Here is a 27,993-nt window from a genome sequence, read left to right as displayed (position 1 = left end):
TGCAATTTATATTCAGAAATATAAATCTGCTTAGAAAAAAATTGTGTCATAAATTGTAAATTAAAATCTGCTTATCTAATAATGTTAGATAATATTGTTCTCTGTTCAGTATCAATTAATATCCATAAGTAACGTACCCTGAATTGACCTTTCCCGTTGATCAGCGCGCTTTCTGGTGCTTGACCAACGTTGACTGCAAGGCGGCCAGGGAAACGTTCGATAGCGCTCTCGTGGAACCAGTCACTGATGAGTACTACGTGCGTGGTTAAATCGTAATCGTACAGATTGCTGTTGGGATCCTTGCTCGGTGGCTGTCGGATTATTACGCTTCCGTAGACACCATCTATTTTTTGCATGCCAGTGTGAGCATGCCAGAAGTGTGTACCCTCATTTCCGGCTGTCCATTGATACCTTCATATATGCCATATAATTATTTTATTTTATTTTATAAATCACAAAATTTTTATGTATAAATTTTACAATATATACATATGTTAAGAAACGTGTATGTTGTATATTTATGAAGCTTAATTAAAATTTTGAAAACCATTTATGAAGACATTTCTTCGATAATAATCGTTATACATCATTTTAAAATGATGTAAGCTTTTTAAATCTTTAAACAAGTCCTTTTTTAAAACATCAAGTAAAATTCTCAGTTTCTTCGAATTATGACAAATTTAATAAAATGTTTTGTCATTTTATTAAACGTAGATAATCTACAAAAATAAAAAAATTACATGCTATATCAGCAAATAATTAAAAGTTACACAGTTTTTCTTCAATAAATGATATAAATTTGTTATAAAAAATATACATTTGCTAAAAGTAAGATTACGTACCTGAATGTATTACCCAATTGAATAGGACACTGCGTCACGAAAGGTACACCATCGTAATATTGAGATCCTCTTTGCCATACGCCATGCCAGTGAATCGTGACTTCCATTCCTTCTATACGATTTTCTACATCAATAACGACTTTGTCACCCTGACACACCTGAATGCTCGGTCCAGGGATCATCCTGTTCGTGGTTAAGATACCTCGTTCCACTCCGTCCGCCAAGACACACTGACACTCGCTCCACACGGAGTTGGTAGCGTTCGGCGTGCATATTTGACACGCTCTGAAAATTCATGTTTACACAATACTAGTTAAAAAAGTTAAGCAATACATATATTTTAAAAAAATTGCAACTCTATATAGACATAGAGCAGCTCAGTTTTCAACAATATTTTTGTCAATAAAAATTAATACTAATTTAAAAGAAAATCTATTTTTCTGGAAAAAGATTATTTGTGTAAAAATTATAAATTATAATTTTTGCTTTGCGGACCATACATAAAAACAATATTAATATCATCTCTCTCTACTGAATAAAATAATAATTAAATAAAGTAATATCATAAATATAAAAAATTATAAATATAAAATAATATAATAATTTTTTTTTAGTCGCTTTACAGCTTCTATCGTTAAAAGTTAATCGAAAATACTTCGTAGATATGTATACTTACGCGCCGAGTACGGTGTAATGCTCGAGTGTGAAGTGATAATAGCATATTCTGGGGGGCTCGTTCTCACGGCAGGCGCGAGCGCACTCGTCAGGCGATGAGAGCGACGGATTTCGGCGCAATTCAGCGGTAGAACGTTCATTATAATTGAGAGGCCGCGTCCTCGGCGGCCTCATCGTCACTCCCCGAGTGCCGAGGTTGTCCTCCCCGCCGAAACCGCTACGGAATACACCACTTGTCGGGTGAGTTTGCACCAGGCCATGGGCCGTAGGGAAGAAAGTCCCGCGGTTGTCTTGAGAGAAGATATTGGTTGATTTGAGGGGACTCCAGAAGGACGACACTGACTGAGCCGCTGTTACTTGATCTGGAACTAATATATGACATTTGAATAAAAATTCGAGAAAGAATTAGCCAGTATTCAATTAAAGAAGAAACAATTAGAAATATATTAACAATGCAAGAAGCAGGTCCATTTAAGCAAGGTACATTTTAAGAATAGTTAACATGCATTTTACATATGAAATGTTAATTAATACACGCAAAAGTTATGTATGGGTGTGAGCTTATGTCGTTCTCGTAGGATTATTCAAACTTAATTTTTAATAACTTTGACGTATAGGGTGAGATTGAAAACAGACAAAATGCAGTTTTATCAAACTTTAAAAAAAATAAACATCATTAATATTTTTTTTGATATTTTCTTAACGTTATGCATTCGAGTTATTTACAGAATATTGCAGAATATTATTTCTGAGAAATTTCATTCTTCTTAATTTAGTAATAACTTGCGTAAAACGCAAAGTCTTGTTAGCTTTCCGTTTCACAGATTAATTCAATTGCAATAGAAAATAGCTTTTCAAGAAAATTTTAAATGAGAAGCCATGAAAGATATAAAACAGAACTCGTGTCTATAGGCATTTATTCTTCTATTCGTAAACACACTGGATTTCCAACTTGCGAAATAGTAGTCCCTTGTTACTCGCGAATTTTTGTGCGACCAGCGTGTGATATATCATTATTTTGTCGTAAGTTACGAACGGTGGCGTAACTCTATCATTACGCGAGCTGTCTTTCTGTTTCTATTCCGGAATTGATTAGTCGTGTGAGAATACGATGCAGAAGAAGCAGGAAAAGTTTGACTACAGTAATTCGCAACTCGTTACGTATCACGTTTAATAGAATTTCTTTCAATTTGCAACAATTCATGAATAGCTACGTATACATCGAAGTCGAGACACCCTTCGAAGAGAATCGAACATTTTCAATGTAAAATTGATATTCTGCAAAATCTTCTAAAACTTTCCATCGCGATTTGCAGTCCCGCAATGTTTGTACATACTTATTACGTTCGCGGACAATTGGGTCGTAGCTCAGAAAATCAGAATATCGTCCGCAGAGCGGAAATGATTTTCGAGTAGAGAAGAAAGCTGCCTTTTTCGCAATACTGTCAGATTTAGATTAGGTCTAATAAGTGCACTTGAATACAAGACGTGAAAGTTCGATGAAGTCCTGACATTCCTGGCGCAGATATAAAACGGCATTCTTGTTTAGAGAAGGTAGAGAGGTATATTCCGATTGTAATTTAAGAGATCCTACGCGTCTTCTTAGTCGCGAAGTAACTGATTTGTACTCGCAATATTTTAAAACCTTCACATCAGGCTTTACATATTTTCATTTTTATCGATTGTAAATAAGTGAGTATATTAAACTGTAACTATATATATATCTTTGCATTGAGTCCAACTTCTACTTTTCGTAAACAAACATATTTCTTTAAAATTGATGAAAAATTAAGAAATTGTAAAAAAATTATTTTGTACTTCCAATCCAACTTTTTTTAATAGTATCTATACCCGAGACTTAAATATCTGAGATTGAAATTTCTATGTATTTCTATGTAATTGGATGATCGTTATCGGATATTGCTATTTTCAGAAAATACCTTTATTAATTTCGTCATTGCATAACAGATCAGATTAGCTTCTTCGACACAAAATTCCATGAATCAAAAAGAAAGAGAAAACTATTCGCGTATTGTAAGTCACGTTTGACGTCAGCAAAGGCATACTGCGATAGAATGCGCTATTAGTAAAGATCAGCTACCATTGTCTGTTGTGAGATCTTCAGATCTATATCTCGTGGGATTTTACAGATATGATGTTTTACCGATTGATCGTAAATGCTCGATCGGATAAAGTACAATTCAACAACATTCTAGTTTATATGATGTAGATCTAGAATTATTGCCCAATTTTTACATTACATTACATTACACATTAATTAAGCAATATCTTAAAATATTGAATATAAAATTGTCTTTTAAATCAGATTTTACATTTATTTCATATAAATTTTACCTCTTTAATTTGGTCAAAAATAAAAAAATTGCACTTCGTTAATACATTTATATGTGAAAAATCAATACAAATTTATAATCTTTGTTGAAAGGAAAGAAAAATGGCGTTTTTCAATAAGTACTGCAACAAGTTCAGCGTGATTATTACTGTAACACAACTTTGTGTCGCTTCTTTGCGGTGGCACCGACATCTCCCGTTCTTATACTCAAGCGAAACTATTTTCTTACTTTTTATCGAATTGTTTTCTTTCAGTGTAATGATTTGCAGCGTCTCTTTGGGATTGTTACCGAGATAACCGCAGAAAATTTCTGCAACATCCTTGAATACACATCACTAACATATTATGTACACAATAGATTAAAATAAAAAGTTATAAGCCAATAAAAGAATATTAAAATAATTTAATAAAATTTTTGAAAATTATTCGTTTGCAGCGAATTCGGGATCAGATAGGTACAATTGAGAATTAGTTTTGTGTATATGACCAAAAAGCTTTTATAATAATATAAAAGTAACAAAACTACATTTTAATTCATATTATTTCGAGATATTTGAAGTCATTAACAAAAAAAATTACATTTCATAAATCTAAATCTATTCAAAATGTTATATAAATTATTTTTTCCTTAATTATTGGAATCTTTTTATATTTATAATTGTTTGTCTGTTTTCAATGACCTAAATCACTCTGGATTGTTCTACTCTGATTCATTCTGTGATTACGTAGACGACTTAATGTGAGCGATTAATTCTGCGATCGGTCGCGTTTCGGACCCCGCGAAATTGCATCGGAGTACAAATACTACAAATGCGCGCCGTGCGCTAGTTAATTTTTTCCCATCAGAATCGTTACGTGTTACACGGCGAGTGATGTAACGGGGCACGTATTGAATTACGAGTTCCTGCGATCTGTCCGATCGAGTTGGATCGACGTCGATCTGATAGACGTCGAAGTCGGAGTTTTCCGGCCGTAACGCACCGCGAGAAATACCATTCCAACTGCCGAATGATTTATACCCCGATAAAAGTCATGCGGTGCGCAGCACCACCGTGTTGCATTTCGCTATTTTGCCGCACGCCGATTCTACGAAATTTATCCGTCAGTCGACAAAATAACGACTTACTATGGTCCAGTTTCGTAAAAGTCATGCCTGTTTGTCCATATAAGAATTTTTCATCCGCCAGTTATCGCCTGGGAGAGTCTGTAATCCGCGAGAGTCTGTATTGTCGCGAGAACATTATTTATTGATTTATGCTTTCACGTTGATTATACGTTTTATAGGTGTATGATACATTTCCGTATGATATAAGATTGCAAAAAAATTCATTTTGCACTTAATATTTGCAAAACAATAATGGAAACAGGAAAACATGCTGTAAATCTCTCTCATTACGCACTTGGATTTAAAAATATATATTTTCGAGTCACAATTTTATGTGTGTATGTTGCTCAAAGACAGTATAGGTACACGTAACATGTACAAATTTTATAATGCATATATATCTTAATAGAGTATTCGATATTTTAATTTTAACAAATAAATAGTATATAAAAAACTATGAATTTAAGTTATATTATAATAAGAAAATATATAAATTACATTGTGTGTTTCAATCATAAATTCTGCGTTGAATTTTTTAGTACGTACGAAGAGCCAGGTTTCTTAGAATGTTTTTTTAAAATATTCGGCGTGTTTCGTTAAAAAGAAGTTTTTATTGAAGAAAGTCTGAGACAAGAGATTTCTGAATCTTTGCCGTGAAAAATCCACTTTGCGCGTCCGGTAGGAACCGTCACATGGATGCTCGCCGTGACGATGACAATGCGGCGATGAAGCAACGTCGTGCTAGCTCGGTCGCGTCATTTAGAGCGAGTGCATAATGCGGGCGTGTAACGACTAGCCCTCGCGACTTGGCTGTTTATTATACCGGGCGGGATGGGTGACGGCGTTGTTGTAAGACGATTTAGTCGTAAGTCACAGTTGTGCAAGGAAAAAAAAACAATGAATTAAGTAAGACAGAATCACGCTTTCACGCTGCCCCGCCGCTCCTTTCGCGCGGCAATTAATTCGCCACACTGCTATTTTTACCGCCTGCCACGATTGTTCGACCGGTTTCCGAGTAACGGTACATCCTGAGGCAAGACCGATGCTCTCGCGATAATTGTCCCTATAATCGCTGCTGACGTAATGATGAGCGACTTCTGAGCGCTCCGTCAACTGATATTCTACATTTTGATATATTCGCTTTTATTATAATATCGTAGAGCTGGTCGGATTATGAATAGACGTACCAAAGCAGAACGTGTCGAGAAGTTGCAGGTTCTCCGTAGCAAATGTCGCGAAACGCAAACGTCTCGATCGTTTCTACTGAAATTAACTATCTAAATTTCGACACAAAAAACGTTACTTTCGAGTTAATTATATGCATTCTACTATAATTCGAGCTTTCGCGAGAGTATTGATCATCTAACTTGACGTCGAACGTCGAACTCGTGTAATGACACAAAAAACAAACACGGCACAACGTGTAATTTACATAATTTTCTCTTCCGCATGCTTTGGTGATTGGCATTGATTTCTTTTTTTTTTATGTTTACGCCAGAAGAAGAATTAAAAAAATCGGTAAAAGCATTCAGAAAAAACCTATCAAATTCGACAATTGAGAGATAAACTCTGAGCATCGCATATTTCTCTGTCCTACCGCGTGCTCTTTGCAATTTTCATTTTTACATCAGCAGCATGCCTGAATAATATATAAATTGCTCACTCTTCTATTTTACTTGTTTAATTTACACCTGTAAGCTATAAAGATTGTTATAATTTTCTTAAATCGTAGTAGTTGAAAGATTTAAAACTCATCCATTCATTTCTTCTCTGAATGTAAATACTTATGCTGTCAACGTCAAATTTCTTTCTGTTTCATTCTGTATTGCATTAATAAAGCATACTATTTTCTTTATTTCATACAATACTTATATTCAATATATTCAATTTACAATTTTACAAAAGAAACGTCATTTGCAGTCAAAGATTTAACGTTGCCTTTTTAGTATCGAAACAGAAGTTACAGCTCATTTTCGGTTGATTGGCACGCGATCTCGCGTGTCTGATCAGTCGCACTTTCTTCGATCACTTCACATCTCTTTGCTTTTCTTTCACGCAATTTGACACCCTGCATAATAATGCACTGCATTTCTGGCGTGTGATTAAGTTCACGCCTGGCAAGACCCTTCAGAGACGTCGGTATCCGCCCCCATTAATTATCTTATGTTACTTTAACAGCTTTAATTGAACGGAACCGCCTTTCAACCAACTCAATTTTTTACAACTCAGAACAGACACAGTTCCCTTTCCCATATATTTTATTTTGTTTTATTTGGACTGCTTTTGATATCTGAATGAAATTGAACCATCTTTTCAGCGTCAGAGGAAGTGTTTCAAGACTACATGTACATTCGATACGTTTAAAAACATTTTTGAAAAAAGTTGTTAGCAAAAATACAAGACAGAGCAAGAATTCGTGATATTATACAAAATTTCACAATTATTAGCGATTGTGTTTTCGTTCATTGATACTTTCAAGGCAATGAAGCATTATCGTTTGCGAGTACATCGACGTCTTCTATGAAATCAGGAGCGACGGTCAAAACGAGCATAATTAATGATCTCCCAGTAGTTAAATCAAAACTAAATGTCAAACAAGACACGTAAGACACCGCGGTAGTAAGATATCGCAGGATTTGAAGCGCACGTAACGGGTGTGCGCGTTGTTTCTGGAAAAGTAAATGTGAACGAAGTAACATTAAAAATTTTTATTTTGATTTATTTTAAATAAAATTGTATACAAATCCTGGATAATACTATCATTTTTTTAACGGATTAATTACGATAGTGATTACTTCAGTGTGATCTTAAAGATAAGAAGATGCAAAAGTAACGTTTACAAACGGACAATGCGATGCGCGAGGAAGTGAGAGCGGAATCACGGAATTGCGTGATAAATAAAAGTGCACTTTCGTTTCGAGCAGTTAAGTGCTCGCGTGCCAAATTGTGTGAAGGATAAGAATCTATGCGAGCTCTCATATTTACGGAACTATTGATTCATCGTATCAGCCAGAACGAAAGTGTGAAGAGATTAACACCTCCATGAAGAAGAGATATGTTTCCGACGATTGCGCTACAAGTTGCAAGAAATCACGAATAAGAAAGATCTCGCGTCATTATCCGTCTTGAACGCTTCAGAAGGATCGGATTTTCTTCTCACCATATATGCATGTTATTGATATTTACCGTGGGAGTCACTAGACCGAGATTGCGATCCGTCTTGTGAAAGTTCAAATAAAATGCCAGCAGTCGACTTATGATGCGACGGTATCGAGTCGAGTACGCTTATAATGTCGCATCTTGATCGCAGTCCTTCGACCTCGTTTTGCAGGCAAAAAATGTACAGAGGATATTCGCAAGCTTGGTTCGCTTAATTCAATTAATTTATACTGTTTCATTTAAGAAACTGATTTACAAAAAATTACTAACTTGAGTGTATATATGCAAGAATTTTATTATTAGATCTGTCTGCAGCAATTATACAAAAAATAGTTATATATATAATAGTTATTTTTTCTTTATCTAAAGTTCTTATTACTTATTAAGTCAAAATTCTTACATTAATCTAGATTTTATTGCCATTAAAATTAAAAAAAATTTCTGTAGATTTAATAATGTATTTTTTAGCGAATTTTTTTCGCAAAATTCAAAAAATAGAAAGACTCGATTACAGTGAAATTGCGAAGCAATCTGTGGTTACTTGAAAAGATCTAGCTGAGAAGTACATAAGCCGGAGGGAATGCAGATGGAAAGTGTGATGATCCGCTCACAAACTTGGCCTTGTCCTTGCCCTCGTCTCGTCTTATGGAACGGCTCGAAGAGTTGCTCTTGCCGTTGCAACGCCGATACATGCTTGCGCGAAAGGAGAGAGACGGAAAAAGACTGAGAAACGGGGGGGGAGAAAAGAGATTATGTCGACGTGACAAGAGGAGCGGTCGCGTTAAGATCGGTATAATGACGGCACGTAAAGGCCGCCTCGATTGCGCTAATGGACGTAATAACAACGATTTGCTCCGCAAATCGAGGGAGGGTCTTTCCGGTACTGTGCGGAGTTGTGTGTTTCAAATTACAACCTACGACATACGGAAAGTTAGTCGCGGCCACGTGCATCGTGATAGGAGAAATTATCTCAGGGAACGTATTCATCATTAGCGTACGTCAATTTCCAGCTTGATCGGCGCATTATTGAAAGTGCTCGCTGTGGAGAACCGAGTGTGTTTCTCGTATTAAACCGAAGATCAAGCGCGCGAGAGAGAGATATTTCTCCTCATGATTGCCGTTACGAATTGACGTGAAAGATATCCAGGAAGGCTGGAAAAGTGTCGAAAAGCGCCCTTTTAACATGCTGCAATTGCTGATGGAAGATCGCAACGTTCTACATCCGCGTAGTTCACACCAATCCAGACTGATTTAAGAGATCTTAATGTGTCCGGAATGATAGAAGACTCGTCGCATATTAAAAATAAGCTCTTCCGTCTATCATCCATTTATCTAAACGTTCATCTAAGTTGAGATCGAAAAGTACCTCGCACCTTTGCTCTCCTCTTAATTGCTCATCCGTCTTCGAAAGTTAACGTTTCGTTTCCACGTGATTTATCTCCAAAACAAGAATAAAGTCGTTACCGACTTACCGCTAGAACCACTAATTGTAAGAACCGACCGATTTCCTGCGGACCTTGAGATAACGCGATTGCCTGACGCCTTACCGCGCGGCTCAGCTCGGCTCGGCCGGGCAATTAATCGATAATTAATACTGAGCGTCGGAGTCAATGTTCTCGCTTGATCTTCATCGTCGTTCGTAAAGATCCTCACCGCGATTGCGTTAGCCGCGGGCGAACATCTGCTTTCCTAGCGCCTCCGTAGTGCAAATAAGACGATCGCGGGACACTTAAATAAATGATTCGCTTGAGCGATCGTTATAAGAGAAAGGCTTATCCCGCCACTGCGTCGTCGTTGCCGCCGGAAGTGCCTATTTATACGCACACGCACAGGAATAAATTTCACGGTCAGCAATATCGTTAGAATCTACTAACTCCTGGTTCAAGTACCTAGCCAGCAAGTTTCCTCCGATCGTCTCCCACGCCGCAATTTATGCTCGCATGAGCAATTCGCAATAAAGTACTTTCATTGGCGATCGTGACACAAAGTTGCGACTCCACCTTCGGAATCGGCCGATATATCGAGAAGTTCTTTTTTCTACGTCGACCAAGCGGCTGACCGATCCGACTTGGACGCTAGTTCACGCATTGTAATTTCCGCAGTACCGTAATTATCGGTACCGCTCGCCTAACACGATATATAGATTGCGATCGTAAAATATTCCCATGACTTTCCCTTCTGCCGATGAACGGCAGTGTTTCTGATATAATATTCGGCCATTATCGCGTTCGAGCATCTCTCGACGCTTTTTTTTGTCGCTTTTCGGACGTACGAGGACCGATAATTATGAATTATATGGTTGTTATAATTATTATAATTATTACAGGATAATAAATATAATTAAGAAGCCATTCATTTCGACGAGTTAGTTGTCGTATGAATGAGAGATAAGATTTAAGCATGTTCAGTAAACGATGCAGATGATGTAGATATAAAATAGCGTATTGCAGAACAAAACTTTTATGCGCACATCAGTTATGTGTTCATGCGATACGCGATATCACCAACCTCAACTTTGATTACTAATTGTAAGTAAATTTATTTGAAATTTATTATTTAAAATCCGTAAAAGAGACTGAAATCCTCGATGTTGTCAATGTTACGTAAAAGATTTTAAAAAATTGTATATATATATATATATATAGTTATTCTGTTTAATTTTAATATATATTTTACTAGAAATAAGATATTTTATTTCCTTGATATGCGTCTAATTTTAATTCCAAGTTTCACTAAGGCTGACCTTCGTTTTTGCATGTTCCGTTGCGATATAGAAAAAGCAGAGTATGCTGATCGTTACGAGAAGTTAGTCATGAACGTGAAATTTTCCCAACAATCTGAATGCAATCGTACTTGAGAGGCGTGTACGTGAAATGCAATAACGAAATAATTTGATTGCAGTAATGATAAAGATCGGGTCATTACGTTAAGGCCTTTTGTTATTAAGATCAACGGAGAAAGTGAAATTTTAGTAATAACGCGTACATGGCACGCTGCAAATTATAACAGAAGGCACGGTCAATCAAGATACACAGTTTTCATTCAATTTTTTATGTCTCATTTACCTTTATTAGTTATTTAATAGCATAGTTCGAGACACTCTAGGCTTTCTAAGTTTTGAATTCATTGAGTAACGAGTAACATTTTTAACGTTTATTCGGAAAGATGCCTCTCAGCTTTATATCTCCTTGTACATATAATTTTATATAAGTATATAATTTATATATACATATATATATATATATATATCCTATATATATATATATATATATATATATATATATATATATATATATATATATAGACCGAGAAAATGTCTAATGCATTTGAGGATTAATGTCATCGCGCTTTATAATTCTAGCCTTTAAATAAGTTCAACTGTAACATACTTCTTGAAAGCAACCATATTGCGTAATGTCAGAGGCATGTACATGGCACGCTGCAAATTATAACAGAAGGCACGGTCAATCAAGATACACAGTTTTCATTCAATTTTTTATGTCTCATTTACCTTTATTAGTTATTTAATAGCATAGTTCGAGACACTCTAGGCTTTCTAAGTTTTGAATTCATTGAGTAACGAGTAACATTTTTAACGTTTATTCGGAAAGATGCCTCTCAGCTTTATATCTCCTTGTACATATAATTTTATATAAGTATATAATTTATATATACATATATATATATATATATATCCTATATATATATATATATATATATATATATATATATATATATATATATATATATTGGTATATATATATATATATATATATGTAGGTCCAGAGGTATGTTCCGGGACTGTTTACGTTTTTTGAAATGTACAGTCCTGGAATATAACGCATATATATGTAATCAGATTCAAAAAACTGTCCCGAAAATTGCCGTAGGACATCAATTTTTTCCAGGACAGTCCTGGAAACTGCCAAATGTCCCGGAATATACCGATATCAAAAATAAAAGTCCCGGAACATACTTCCGGACCTACATATATATATATATATATATATATATATATATATATAGACCGAGAAAATGTCTAATGCATTTGAGGATTAATGTCATCGCGCTTTATAATTCTAGCCTTTAAATAAGTTCAACTGTAACATACTTCTTGAAAGCAACCATATTGCGTAATGTCAGAGGCATAATATTACACGTTTGCATTGGGTAAACATGTTTCGTTTTCCACGCAACGCCACGATCTTGATATTCACAACATGTGCATAAATTACATATCTCTATTTGCGGATCAATCTATGGAGAGCGCTTTGAGCAACCGGCCTGTGCCGCAACATTGTTACATAGCTCATAGAGAGATGCTAGGTAATTGCCACGGAGAATCACGTCACGCTCGCAGACCCCCCGGCAAACACCTAGACGCCGAAGGTCTTGGTCCGAGGATACCGCTGCATCACGATGCAGAGATGCACGCGTCGCGCTGCACGGTGGTTTGACTGCACGGCTAATGCACCCTTCTGGTTGGTTCAGCCGATGCCTGGCGTCTTTATTGCAGGCGCATCAGTAGAACCGGCCAATTAACGTCAGCCGTGCTATTGCGTTACTACATTGAACTTTATGCACCGTTCGTTGCTCTTTTTGCTTCTGTTCATTGATCAAACAAAACGCTGTAGAAAATAGAAATGTACGGTTCTATGGTTCTAATAATTCAAATATGAGAGCAGTATAAAAATCAAATTAAATTTTTAGGTTTTATTTTATCAAAGAATTTATCGTCCAAATATGATCTAACATTCTAACTAGAAGATTAGAAACTGTCTATATACGAATGAGCAGAACGGTAACTATTATTAAATTTTTACCAGGGTAAATCACATTTGGTTCAATTTTGTTTAATGAATTTTGAAATAAAACTCGCGATGTGTGTCTTGTAATGGGTAGTCACATTCTTGTGGAGTCATGAGAATTTAATCTCTACTTGTGCTGATCGAGGTAGCTAAATAATGCTTAATGCTTACTCGATGGCATGGTTCAATATTCCTGTGTCGCGTTCACAAAATCGTGATAAGATATTATTCGTTTGTTTATTACGTTAAGATTTAGTATGGAACATTATTTCATCTTTTTGTAACAACAGTGCCTTTTATATAAATAATATAAAGAATAAATTATATATAGGTGCGCTCAAATATATATATAATATAATAGATTATTTTTTTTATTAAGAAATATAAAATAACACATTAAAACGCATTCACGCCTTACTTCAGTCATTACTGTTCAAAATGCGGTTTGATATAGAAAATCTAAAATATCCTCGAAAACTAGAAAAACTTCATAGAATTTATAACTTTTTATTAATACAAGATAAAAATAGTTTATTTATGTATAAATTTATATATATAATTTTATAAATGCGATTTAAATTAGAATTGCAAACATTTTTATATTTTTATATCATGAGACAAAAATAATTATAATTAAAATTAATAGCAACAGAGACAGAGACATTGCTCTTATATTAAAATTAATAGTTCAATATATGGGACATAAGTTGATTTTCATGTCCCGATAGAATTTACAAAATCACTCATTGTAGGGGTGCAGAAGTATCTAGGACATTCTATTATCGCTATATTATAGTTATTAATCGTCATTAAATTCGCACTTCAATTTAAGTCGAGAGTGCGAATGTTATCAGTTAACGCAACGAGAAAGTATCGATTACAGTCTTGTAGAACTATAATCAAACGCTAATATCATTTATTATCGACATTTTGCTTTTTCCTCTATATAACGTTTTTTTTTGCCCTACATTGCGCGAAATTTTTCATTCTGAATTTCAATGAAGTTCTTTTTATAAGATCTTGATGTTAAAATGTAATTTTAAGTAGGATTTTCGATGTTCGAAATTACTTACTAAGAAATTTAATATAAATTGCATAAATGTTAATAATAACTTTTGCTAGAAAAAACAGAGATCCAATCCATATTTTATTGCCTTGGATATTAAAAGAATTCATTCTTGCTGTTTATTAATTATTATGTGCTGCTTGCCTATTATTTATTTCCATTGAATCATTACGTTTTTAAAATTGTGGACTTAAGTAACTTAGGTGCATTCAATGGGATTTTAATTATTTAAAACTGTTCTGCAAATGATATTATTTGGCTAATCATTGTATCTATTCAAGAGCATAATTCGCTGAAAAGTATACGGATTATGCGCTCTTATCGGGTATAAGATCTCCGAGCGTATGTATGAATTATATATCCCGTAATGGCATAGTTACGTCTGGGTCATTGCCACTTGTCGAGAAAGAGAGCTTGCTCTGCTCCTTTCTCCCCTTCATATTTTTTTCATTTTCATCCGTCGGCGAAACGAGCGGTATATAGTTCGATCGCTCGCTTGTTTCCGCTGAGATTACATTTCGTCCTTTGTCCGCGAGCGAACGGGGTCCAGTAAAGCCCTGATTATAGAGAATTATGTGTAGCCTTGCGTTACGCCGTATCATTTGCCCGTCTGGAACAGTTCCCGAAGCGTCGAACATCATCGCGTTATTTAACGCGATTGCGAAGTTATGCAAAGGCAATCGCTTTCCTGCTCCTTCCCATGGGGGAGAAGTTCGTAATTTCATAATAATGGTTACATTGTCTAAGTAAGATGTTATGTAATGGAAACTGCGCGGAGCGGGAAATTACGCGAAGTCGATTGATACGATTATTGGCGCCGGCACAATTTTTTTTTAGGCGATCGCGTAATCGATCAAATTCTTTGCGAACTAAAATGTACTTTAATTATCTTGAGAAGACACGCTATCTAATTAGTTGCTAACTTTGCTAAAATTTTTTATTCAACTATTACATTATACATATATTGCTTCATATATATAAATCCAGTTTTTTCTATAATTTTTTTTTTTAGAAAAGGCATAATAATATTTTATGTTGGTCAATTATTATAAAATATGTATATAACAAATATATGAAAAATTTTACCTTAAAACATTTAATTACAATGCCACCGTGTATCAACACTTTCAGAACCACTTTTTGTCAGTGAATAAAAGAATACGAGTACGAAATTGTTCTCCCGAGAATCTAAATTAATAATATTACCGATTTGAGTTCAAAATTATAATGAGTGTCTCGCGATTATTTTTTCGTAGATATCAATATCATTTAGTATGATGAGCAGTTTCTTTGCTCTTCTCCTTATAATCTGATACTGATTTTGTACACCTAAATGTCAAGCGACATGCGTCTTTTGTAATACATATAACGTATTGATTAAGTAGAAAGTTTTGATCGTGTTGTTACGACATAGTTGTTATAAAATGCGTCGCAAATGAAAATAGCATCCATTACTGTAATGAGAATATGCTGGATATTCTTTCATCTATAGGTACATTTTTTTACTAATTTTAATTTATGTTTTTCTAAGAAAAAAAATTTCTAAAAACTTATTTTTTTACAGCTTACATTGTACAAAATTATTTTGCTAATTAAATCTTAAATTTTAATTTAAAAAATACAAGACGTAACTTAAAATTATACGTATTAATATTTTGGTCCGTAACTTTTATTTTTAATCTATTAGTTTGTTATTGATAAATCCTCCGATATTTCTTTAAGCAAAAATCGTATAAGCAATCAGAAAATATAACAGTTTTCCGACAAATTGTATTGTTTGACATTTTATAAGAACAGTAAACGTGTGTCAAGCTTTTACAGTATGATGTAAATTACAGAGAAAGAAAAAGGTCGTACAAGCGTATAAACATTTGTATAATCAATTAAATTCTTCTGATGTACTGTCACATTTTTAAATTAAGATATTAATTAAACGAACACAGGAATACGCTTTAAAAACGAATCTGCCCTTTCGCAGCTGATATACCATCACGTAGACTCATTTATCATCTACCCGACTTATAAGTACGAAGGATCATCTTTGCAGTAGCCATCGGTGTGTTGTTCGAATTCAACTGATGCCATGCACACGGAAACGCAATTCTTTTTATTACGATCAGATTGCACTTGATGAACTGCCTGTGCGAGATATTTGGACCCACGCAGAAAGATATCGATCAGCATTTCACATTTTGCGCAGCAGTAAATGCGAAACTTAATTTTGATAAGATTTATATTCTGTTATAATATTTATATTCTATTTTTCTAATTTTAATAAAACTTTAGTTATATATATAGTCGTTACTTAGTTATTATTAGCAGTCGTTACTGTCGTTAGATCATATTCATGCAAAAGAACGACGAGTTATATGAATTATTTCGCGAGATGGTTGCTTTAAGGTGAGTTAACATTGCGTTTTACAAAACTGATAAGTTCGTCTCCGAAAGATTCCATTTAAAGGCGAGTCATAACACTCGCTGAAGGCGACGATCGGTTAGCCGCGCCCGCACAAAATCGATTTTGCTTCTATTTGACCGGCGATTGTCTACGTGCCGGCGAAGTGATGCAGAAAGCGTGACACAGTTTTCAACGGCTGATGCCTCGGACAGCTGCTTCGGAAATAGAGAGTGGTCGGTCGGTTTCGCACACGGAGATCCAGATAGACTTCCTTCTTATGTCTGCATCCATGATGTTTTCACCGGCGAAAATTACCTTTCGCCTTCGCTTTTACAAATCGGAGTACACGTATTGCTGCGGTCTTTCGGTAATCAATTAATAATGAGATTCACGTTGAATTTTACTCCCAAAATGTCTAACTCTCGAAATAGTATTTTTCTAATTGCAATGTACAATTACAAAAACACATATCTTTGAACAATAAAATATTGTATATTAAATATTGTATATTTTCCATTTAATTGGAAAAGACTTTTAAATATGTCTTCAAAAAATTCCTCGAGACACTTTATGCATAGGTAAATGTATCGTGTTGAGATATAGTTCAAGAAATTTAAGGAATCGTATTATATTAAAAGCAAGAAAGTTTATTGGCAATTAGATTTTTCATAATATTTTGTCAACACTTCTCATATTTCAAGACCTTTCAAAAATTATTTTACATCCAAAGTGCTTAGATTTTGAAGAACTTTGCGCACCTATATTAAAGAGAGTTTTTCATGGTTTTTTTTAAGTAAATTTTTAAATGGCAATTACGCTTGAATGCAAATGATTACAGTATCTTTATAAGAAACAAGTAGTTCAGTCTGCAGGTTTTTTGATCAACGCGTGGCGGGCGTGATAAAAAAGCGGCGGTATCTTTCGACCTTGTACGAGATATACTGTTGTTCTTCGACCGATAAAGAGAGGATGGCATTAAGCAGTCAACGACCGGCTGGAAACCCACCGGGCTAGTTTCGTAAGGCCGTATACATCGGGCGCGCCGCGCCAGTCTCGCCCAATGTCAAGTGCACGCGTTCAAGGTACTCCGGCTTCATCTCGTTTAACGCCAACTTAATGACCCGCCCGGAGTGCGTGCGATCATTACGTAAAGAAAAATCCGACAGGGTCATTTAACTTTAAACTCAACAAATGCGTATAAAACGAAAAATATATACGCACGAACACGTAGCATGTACGAATAAACGTACAATATACACAATGTAATTATAATCTTGCATAAATAAAGAAAATTTGATAACGCGTTATGACAAAATTCTAAATTTTATCTCATTTTAAATGTGATGTTTTAAAAGTAAAAGTAATTCTAAGAAAAGAATACGAGAAAATAGTCTAGCAGCATGTTGAAGTTTCACTTTTTGAACCGTGTCATTCTAATTGTGTTAGACTCGAAGCAAGATCAACATCATCATAGTAACAATATGTCATATATAATATTAGTTTAAGGTAAGCAAGCGTGTGTATCAACAGCAGCCGAGGCTCTCTTTACGGGAATGCGAAAGAACGCGAGTCTCGTAGCAATTAAACTAATTAACGGAGTCATACGGTTAGTGGCTCCTTTCTCTGCGACCTACTAATTAGGAACCTTGGCCTGCACGAATTGGGCTCGCCCTGCAGATCACCGGTCACGAGGATGCATCGCGCTTGCAATCGTTTGCAAGTATGATTGCTAGTTATACATTCGGTCGTTAATTGTCAATCCGTATGTTTTACGAATGGCGAAGTCGATCCGGGGCTCGATTCTTGATTTTATTCGCGAGAGAAACGTATACGCAAATTCTGTTCTTACAGAAACATTGAAAGATAATGCCATGCGATAGCCAATCGATTTGCAACTTTTCTGTAAGAGCAAAATTTGCGCATACGTTTCTCTTGCGCATGAATTCAAAAATCGAGTCCCACAGCTGATATAGAAGCTGTATTAAATATATATATTATAAAATAAAAAGATTTTTATAATTTCTTTTGTTGTATAAAACTTGAAATATAATATATATTAAATAAAAATATCGCTGACGAAAGAAGCGTGTATTCTATTCCTGCGAAAGAAGAAAATAATTAAATAAGAGATGTTTAGCTCATTTAAATTACAGATTTTTTAACTAATTTGGAAACCGTGATATTGTATATAACAGAGACGAGTACTTACGAACTAAGATAATTTCTAGTATGTTATATATATAGGTAGTATGTGTTTTCATTATGACTATATAACTTTCATTACAAATAACTTGTAATGTATCCTTAACTGTTCGGATAAGTCGACAAACAGCTTATTGTGACGATATATATTGTCGCAACAGAAAAGATATCGATTTATGAAAGATGTGAAAATCGTAAAAACTTGATTTCCCGTGATTCGAATACTCTATATAATTTCACAAATCTTTTTTAGAGATATGCAAAGTACCGAGAAACATCGCGCGTTTTCTTTTAACGAACGATAACGTCAAAGGTGCATGGAAAGTTTGTAGTCGAGAGATTTAATGTTTCAAATGTTTTGTATAACTGATTACAAATCTGTTTTTAATGTAGCTCGGGAAAGTTTACATCGCGCGCACAGATTAGAAAAAATACATAAATTACGCAATTTCGAAAAATAGTCAATTACTTAAGGATAAAAAGATATATCCAAGGTACTTTCTTGATTAAAGTGAATGCACATAAGTCTGCCCCATTGCCCGGTATCGTTTTTTACATCGGGCGATCGAGTCACTAGCGGAAACGGGAAAAAAATCCACTAAAGGAAACCTATACCGATCGTTACTTCGCGCACTGTAAATCTGGTCACGATTTAAACGAAGGTAATTGGATTTAATTAATGATTCAATTCAACTGCTATTTTGATTTCTTATTTCCATTCATAATGTGGTATTAAACGGATAATGAGAGGAAAGTTTGTGTAAATAGCCGTAGTTTATGGAAATCAAGTAAATTTATCAGCAACGTGCATCGAGAAGAAGTAAATGCTATATAATATATAATATTTCAATATTATAATATACAAAAGTATATACTCTATATTTTATAATATCAAAAATTATAACTATATGAAACACACATATATAAAAAATAAATAATTTTTTAAATAATTGAATCTAAATATTCGCTAGCTCTTGAAAGAATTGTTATTAATCAATATATGTGCACAATTATAAAATATGAATATATATACATATATAAATATATATATTGATATTGTTATAGCTTATAAATACTTTCACATGTGATAATTTTTTCTTAACTTCCTTAACACTTTTATAACTTGACTATTAGCTATTATCATGTTTTAGAAACTTCAAGATAAACACGCTCGACCTACATGGAGCATAATTTATCATTGTCAAAAAGTAGCGACACTGTCATTTATCATGAAACTTTTTAGTTATTTTAAGGATTTGTGTAAATAGCGTTCGCGCAATAAGGTCGTAAATAGAAGCAGATTATTTTATATTACAACGGTCAATTTATGCAAATAATTATGGAATAATAGATCGGAAGCTCTCAACAAGTTTCTATCCATCATCTTATCTCGTTGATGCGCAAATCTATCTCTGGTAATAGAATTATTACATACCCCACGACTTCATTAAACTGACACGTTGTGTCATTGCAGAATCGGATGATTAATCCACGAAGACACACAGCTAACATTTTACAAATGTGACATACTTGTAAGAATTCGCTCACTTTTCTATGATGCTTGCCATATTAACAACGTGACATAATTTTTCTACTGCTTTCTCTTCTTTTTTGTATTTTTGATGCATTTCTTGTCGATAATTCTCGCGCTAAAATAATTTTCAGATGAAATACGAAAGGTCCGATATCACGTAGGTAGATAGTACATGTGCACATGAAGACTCATGCTAGATACAGTCCCTTTTGTCGTATAGATATGCGAGTCACGATCTTTCTTTTTGCCTCTATAATGCCGGGCCCCTTCATTTTACATTGCACGACCTTTAACGTATACCGGCTGAACTTGCATTGGTTCACTGCATCAGAGTAATAGCGATTGCAGATATATTGACACAATAACGAGATCTCTTAAGATGATTACTATTAACTACCAACGCTCCATAGATTAAGATTAGGTAATACTAATTTAATCGTTAACAGTTTTAAGCTCCGTAGACTGCTCTGGAATTGATATTTCATACTAATTTAGTTGCGTATATGTATATATTTGTAGGATACAAATGTTAACAAATTAGATTAAATTAAACATTAAACAATCAAAATTTGACTAACTAAAAAAGAAATTTATTTTCGATCAGATTATTACAACCATTTTTGAAAAACAAATGTTATTTTAATTTGTTAATAAAAGATTATTATAGATTATTATAAATTACGGCAGTCTTGTCTTAATCAAGTTTCACAATTAAATTTATATAAAATAAGCTTTTTTATAATCATAAGAGGTTTTTTTGAATAATTTTTTTTTAATATTTCTCATTATTTGTAAATTAAGCATCTGTAAATAACTATTTCTTGTAACTCTCTTAAAAATTATTACGGTATTGTTCGCGGAAAACAATCACAAAAATTCAGATAATTAATATTTTCTTTGGTTAGAAAACTTGAATGTTGTGCACGTCATGGACATAATGTTAAACACGTACTACATTGGCCAAAATTTCTCTGTTGACCATGCACGATTTATATTTATACTACCATTCACGTGAGACGCATACTAATCTCGGTTCATTTCTTTTTCTACAGTTCAAAGACAGAGCTCTGAAATGTGTCTTCTTATTAAATATTTTTATTGCATTATATATATATAATTAATTTTTTAAACTTATTTCATTAATTTATTTTACCAAATAATTTCTAATGGTTATGTGTATGTATATAACCGATACCAATTTGCGAAATAATAACGTATAGAAAAAATACGAAATAATATCGTGATTCTGTGATTCTGGCGCGTCCAATGCAAACTTAAATATCCCGAAGGGACAAGATTATAGGCACCTATATCGATTCGATGTCGTTGCCTAATTCAGACGGAGATTTAGCCCGCAGGCTGATGGACGTTAATCCGATTCACGTGTCGCGTGACTTCGTGAAATTGGTTCCGCGATACTATATTGCCCGTACGATATTATAGCCGCAAAGAAATCGCGCGCATAATAGCGCAAGTATTATAGTTCGACAACGAAACGCAACGAATGTGTGACGCGTATTAAAATTCGCCGACCGGGATCCTGTAACACGAATCGAAATAGTATGCCTGTCGGACAAGTAGAAAGTAGGAATGAAGCTGTGCGAAGTAGCAAGAAAGACATTCATTTTTAGAAAAAAAATACGGGCGCAAACTTTTTGTGTAAATGACTATGTAGGATGTACTTATTATTCCTGTTATGCTCATCCATTAATATATATTTCGTGTTGAAATAATTAATTGCCCGATATAAATTCCAATACGCACCACCATACTATTATTCGGCGGAAAAAAATATAATATCATAATGATAAACTACTCTCTCTTCGTAATTAAATGCTTATTAAATTTAATTATGTAAATTAATTCAGATTAGTTAACAAATCAATGTAAAGGCTTGCTCAAATTTGAACTTGAGTGCAAACAATATTTCATCATATAAACATATTTGTGTTGAAATTGCACATCAAATGTCATTCAGCTTGCATTAGCGATAATAATAGAAACTCGTTATCAACGGTTTAAATAATTCCGGAATTTTTTATCTAACTATCGCGAATACTCTATTTTTTATTAATCCCTGACGGGATCGCGATTAACTTTATTGGCGTCCGTTCGCGGATTATACTATCACGAGTACACGGGTCGATTCCGCGAGTACTGACCACGCTAAGCACCGAGCACTATTGTGCGGCGATTAGCATGAGCCGGGATAAAACCTGGGAAAGGTGGACTTTTGCCATTCTCAGCTAATTCCTATTCATTAAGACGCAACTGGTTCATTGTGCGGCATGAATCATTGCGAATGCAACGCGATCGCTGCAAAAACGACACCGGTCACTACTGCACGGTGTTTATTCGCGCGTGAAGTACCTATATAATCGCGTGACAGGTGAACGCAGATTTTATGAAAAAGAGAACTTTCTACTTTTCGATATAAATTATATAAAATCCTTATAAAAATCCTTATAAATCCTTATTATTTTTTCAATATGTCTGGTAAAACACACACACACACACACACACACATATGATTAATTGGATTTCAATTATTTTTGTTTTATTCTTCAATTTCAAGGATAACTCATTAAACTGTTTATATGTATATAAGCAATGTAGGATATTTATACTTAATTACTACTTAATTATTATTTTTCTATTGTTTATTAAAGTTAATTTATAAGTGTAATAGTCTAAATAAATTGTATGTATCATACTTTAATAAAATTAAGATAAATTATGATATATAAGTATTATCGACATTCGTCAATTGAAACCCAGTGGCGAATTTCTAGAAAAATTAGTAATCGCCGCTAATTGAGGTGAGAGGTCTCTTTAGCCAGCTGTTTTCTATAACGATATCGAAGCGCGCGATATTTACTACAAAACCGATAATAAATAAGAAAAAATGTAACACGTGCGATATCTTCTTTAGAGCGGATCCTGAGAATCATTATATTTTATAGAAAATATACCATACGGAATAGTTTTATAAATTATACAATTTAAAAACATGATAGGGATTTTTTACATATCGGGAAGATCATATCGCAACACACATAAAACTTGTAAGTCAAAATTTGATAATTAAATTTTGAAAAAATAATATGGAGTGACCTAAAACATATATAATATACCAATATATAATCGCGTGCAAAGAATATTAATCAAGAATTAATTAATTTATAAAATTGTCACAAAAAAGGTCGATATTCCGAAGTGCAATAAAGATATCGGTCTTCATAATTCCAGCATTTTTTTTTTAGCTTTTCATATACCGCTCTGCAATAACAAGCCGATAGCCGGTAGTAGTAGTTTCATTCGCATCACGTTCATGTTGTTTACGAAGGAAGAAAGAGTAATATCCTCGTTCGCAATCCTCGCGAGCCGAAAGAGGAAAGCTGATGCGTCAGTTTAATGAGGCAGCGACAAAAGCTTCGTGAGCGATAAAAAATTCTCGCTCGCGTTCGTCGTCAATGCGCGTAGTCGCGTGCGATAAGAGAGATTTCACTCGGGCGCCTGTGTCCGGTGCGCATCTCCGAAGAGGCATAATCACCTCCGGTGAAATGCAATTCACGACATGTGCTGTGCTTGCCGGTACAGCGCGGAACGAACAATTGGATAAAATGAATAGCTATACGTCACACTGATTTGTTGGGAATTTAATGCCCGAAGTAATTAGTCATAGGAATGCTTAAAGTGTTTAAGTATACTCAGGGTTCAATAATACAACGCATCCTGTATAAACTATGTATAATATGTGGAAGAAAGAAACTTTAACTGTTGTCGTGTTCTTTTCTTTTATTTATGGATTCTTTTTTTTACTAATTTGTCTTTTTCAAGCAGAAATAAACTATTAAAATTATGAACAGTATATATATTATCTCAGTGAAATTGAACGACTGTCAGCCAATTAACTCCGGAGTCTATTAAATAACCGTTAATATTTTTCATTGCCGATTAATATACTTTACTTATATGTTAACATATCTTTTTTTCTAGAGAGTAGTAGAGAGTGAATAAATATCGTCACTCAAAGGCTACGAGTATCCTAATACCTAGAACTAATAAAGTACTAACATTAATGCATCTTGTATTAATAAAATGCTCGTCTTTCTTATTTCTTTTTGTAAGAGATCGATGATATCGAAAGACACATTCGGCAATGAAAGTATCAAGAAAATATAGTCTTCAAATGAGAAATCTGTGATTAGGACCTGTGATCGTCCTAAATTTTACCTCACTATCTTACATTTCGTTGCCCAAACAAGAACATCGAATTCCAGTGAAAAATGTCGTATTTAAATTTATGATTTCCGAGTCCCAGTTTCGCTAGCCGCTTTCCTGCGCGATCCTCAGACGGATGTATAAAGTTCCACTCGAGAAAGCTCGCCTAAGTCGCTTATACACTGCTAAAGCATTGTCCCGGGTACAAACACGTCACGTTTCGCTGTGTCACCGACACCATGTCACTGGTGACATAGACGTAATAAACAGTATTACGGATATCTAGATCGCGTCCGGACCTAGAACGAGAAGATTTACGACGCGTCAAAACGCATCGCGCATCTAGAGCATTCGAGCACGAGTCGGAACTAACAGCCCCTCTTGTAAACGCATGCGTCTAATTAAAGGAACATGGCTCTCCTAGCACGATGTACAAGGATTTGAAGACACGACGAACGATCTGATAGTACTGCAAATGTAGCTGACTTCCTAAGCTAAACTAATGGACATGTATGTATAATGAAACGTTATTCTCCATATGCATAAGCCATATGCTAATTTCTAAAAGAAAGGGTTTCAATTATTTTCTGAATATGTAATTTGTACATATTTTTATTAATAATTTTAAATATATTTAAAATAATTATTAATAATTTTTTTGAATATTTCATATTTTTCGCTGAAAGAGGAAGTTTTCGCTGAAAGAAAGTTGCATTATGATATTTACCAAGTGTTGCATGTTAAGATGTTACGAAATTCGGCCGTGAGTGCGGCCTGCGTGGTCAAAACAATGTTGTTATACGCTCAATAAAAGTAGATTTATGCAGCATAATTATTCTACAAAAATTCTCACGAGCTGACTCGTTCTTTAAGGCAACGTTTTCTCATCTAAATATATGAGCAACCACAACGGGACTCGTTGCGTGATGCGCTCGATTCATAACACATCCATTCTTAAAGCAGAATAGAGCAAACGACCGTGAGTTGCATGGCGTGTGACACGTTTTCCCTTACCACCCGCTCTTTATTCGTACCATTCGCAGGTCCACTTTTCCTGAAACGTATTATAAAAAAATTCTGGACGGTAAAACTATATTTTCACCACTCGCTTCGCAATTATTTTTCGTAAATTTGTTCATTTACATTAAACATGTATATGATATAATTTTATGTATGTTTATTTTTGATAAATCACGTTATGTGACGCGTCAGACTTTAAATTATAGTATAAGACAAAGCATTACGTAAAATGTTATTAACTTTTAAAGATAATTTTTCAATGTGTTCAGTTAAAATTTGAACAACTCGTTGATTTAGGTTACGATTAATTTTACTCAAAATAAATATAAGAACAACATCGATTTCACAACCTGAAAAAGGAAAAAGAAAGATTCGAGGCGTTAAAGAGTCGGAACTGACGTGCTCGCGAAGCAATTTGGGCGATATATTTTCAACGCTATTCGGTGAAAGATCTTATCTTTGAATACATTTACGATCATTAAAGACGGAATTCTACCGTTAAAATGCAATAAACTCCGTCGAACGCACAAGGTTTTCAATCTTTATCGAGTTAATGACTTCATTTGACGACGCTCTTATTCGAGGAGGAAATCGCTGAAACTTACGTATATACTGGGAAGAGAATTCAACAAAATAAAATATTTCTGCAATATTTCTTGCTAATATCTGTTTGTTTAATAACAGTTAAAAAAGTTACCGTAATATATTAATTAAATTATCAAATAAACTCTGGAATAATTGATATATAAGTATATTGAATGGAAATTGAAAGTAATCTAGTCAGGCTGTAATACTATCGGCAAGTTGTACTCGTTTATCTTTCTGTAAGAACAGTTTATATGGCTGTTGATTGGCTACAGAATTAGTATCGTAATGCATTGGAATAGTAAACAATTAAAATCTGAGCATTTTTATGTTAAAGTTGATAATGTATAAGCGCAAATATTTCAGTCCTCTGATATCAATTTACTTTATTCTTTCAAGACAAATTTTTTTATTTTAAATAAAGGAGAATAAGTGTAAATATATTATTAAAATAAATAACTCTCTTAGTCGCGTTTTAGAATCGTTAATTTCAATTGGAATGGAAGATCGTTCGCGATAGAAAATCTTTCAAGACTTGATCGATGCCGCGTGATTCCTCGTCTGCGTTTGTGCTTCAATTCAATTGTATAACACGCGTAAAGAATCGTTGATTGCGCCGATCTGACGCAAGTTAGAGAACCTGTCTGCACTTTGACATATCAGTGCGAATTACGGAAGATGCCGTGGAGTGTAGTCGCGCGGAGGGTGTGGTGAAGCACACAGGATTAGATTACGGCAAGAATCGAGAACAGCAGGTCGGCAGTCGGCACTTTCCCGACCTCGTCACGCCGCGCCGCGCTGTCGTCGCCACGCTTTACACGCTCCTCTATTCCTGCGGAGGATGCCAACTGGCAAAAACCGGCTTCCCGCTCCCAGACGGTGTAGGTGCCGCCACAGACAATAAACCTCGCTGGGATAAGTGGTTTTCGCTTTCTGCCTCGTCACGACTGATCGGTATGTTAGGGACGAATTTCACCGTCATTCCGTGTTGCGAACGCTCGCTTTCCGCGGGCCGATTTTTATACCGATCTGGGGAAAATGTGTAAACTTTCAAGAAAGCATCGTTGGCAGGCTCCCGATATTATTCTCTCGCAATTTCAATAATTGAATCAGCAATTGTTATAGTGATGATACATTCTTCGTTCGCGTCGTTTAGTTGTAATGTACGATATTATCATTATTTAGTTAAAAATATCTACGACCTTTTTTTTAAAGTCAAGTGAGAATAGCCAAATAAACCGTATAATATTTTATTTATTTGCTTATTTATTTATTCTGATTGATGGTATTGTGCTTTCTGGGCACGCACCTTATTTTCTTAATGGAATTTCTTTATATGAATGGATTACATGTATATAATATATCCATATATTATATGAATGAATTCAATGAATGATTAATAAGACGGAATTATAGTATGCGATGGAAATACTATCTGGTTGGAACGAGAAATCACGAGTAAGCGTAGGCAATATGCGCATTGTTCCAGTGCAGTGCAGCGAAGCAAGCTAGGAAAACACGATCGTCAATTATGTCGGAAAATTATATATTTCAGAACTTACGTTCTGCCGTGACGCAGTCACATTGAATACTGAAACTGTAAGGCTATTTCCTTTATATAAAATAAATAAAATGCCTCTGCTGTGCAATAAATAAAATAATAAAACTCTTGAAATTTAATTGTGTTAAATATTTTATAAAAACGTCTTTTGTTACATAAATAAGCGCCGCTGCTTATTCATTTTATTATTCTTCGGCTTGTTGCTTATGCGAAAAAAGAATAACATTCGCAAAATTCCACGACAGTTATTTCTTGATTTTAAGAATAGCAAATACGACAAGAAGTATCTCACGTTACAAAAAGATGTACGAGAATTGCAGTCGTATCATGGACGATATTTCCTGAATGCACTCGTCTCGCGTAACGATATTACAATCGTTATCGTACATTGTGCTAGCAAAGTCTAATATAAAAATAGCGAGACAGACAGAACACTCTCCTATAGTAGTGCGTTTCTCATA

At 34.5% G+C, this 27,993-nt stretch overlaps 1 protein-coding gene across 1 annotated transcript in view; it reads right to left on the bottom strand.

Annotated features, from left to right (window-relative positions):
• Positions 1-27,993, bottom strand: part of LOC143896154 (uncharacterized) — a 51,600-nt gene that overhangs the window by 7,649 nt on the left and 15,958 nt on the right. The window contains exons 3-5 of the mRNA XM_077403751.1: positions 1,519-1,885; positions 843-1,127; positions 138-411 (exon numbers count right to left, since the gene is read on the bottom strand). Coding sequence (XP_077259877.1) covers positions 138-411; positions 843-1,127; positions 1,519-1,885 — 926 coding nt within the window. The remainder of the gene's footprint in view (positions 1-137; positions 412-842; positions 1,128-1,518; positions 1,886-27,993) is intronic.

Source organism: Temnothorax americanus, unplaced genomic scaffold, assembly GCF_048541705.1.
Source record: "Temnothorax americanus isolate GAGA-0224 unplaced genomic scaffold, ASM4854170v1 Scaffold18, whole genome shotgun sequence".
NCBI classification, from domain to species: Eukaryota; Metazoa; Arthropoda; class Insecta; order Hymenoptera; family Formicidae; genus Temnothorax; species Temnothorax americanus.
Note: the sequence above shows the minus strand (reverse complement) of the source record. Positions and strands in the feature narration are given on the sequence as shown.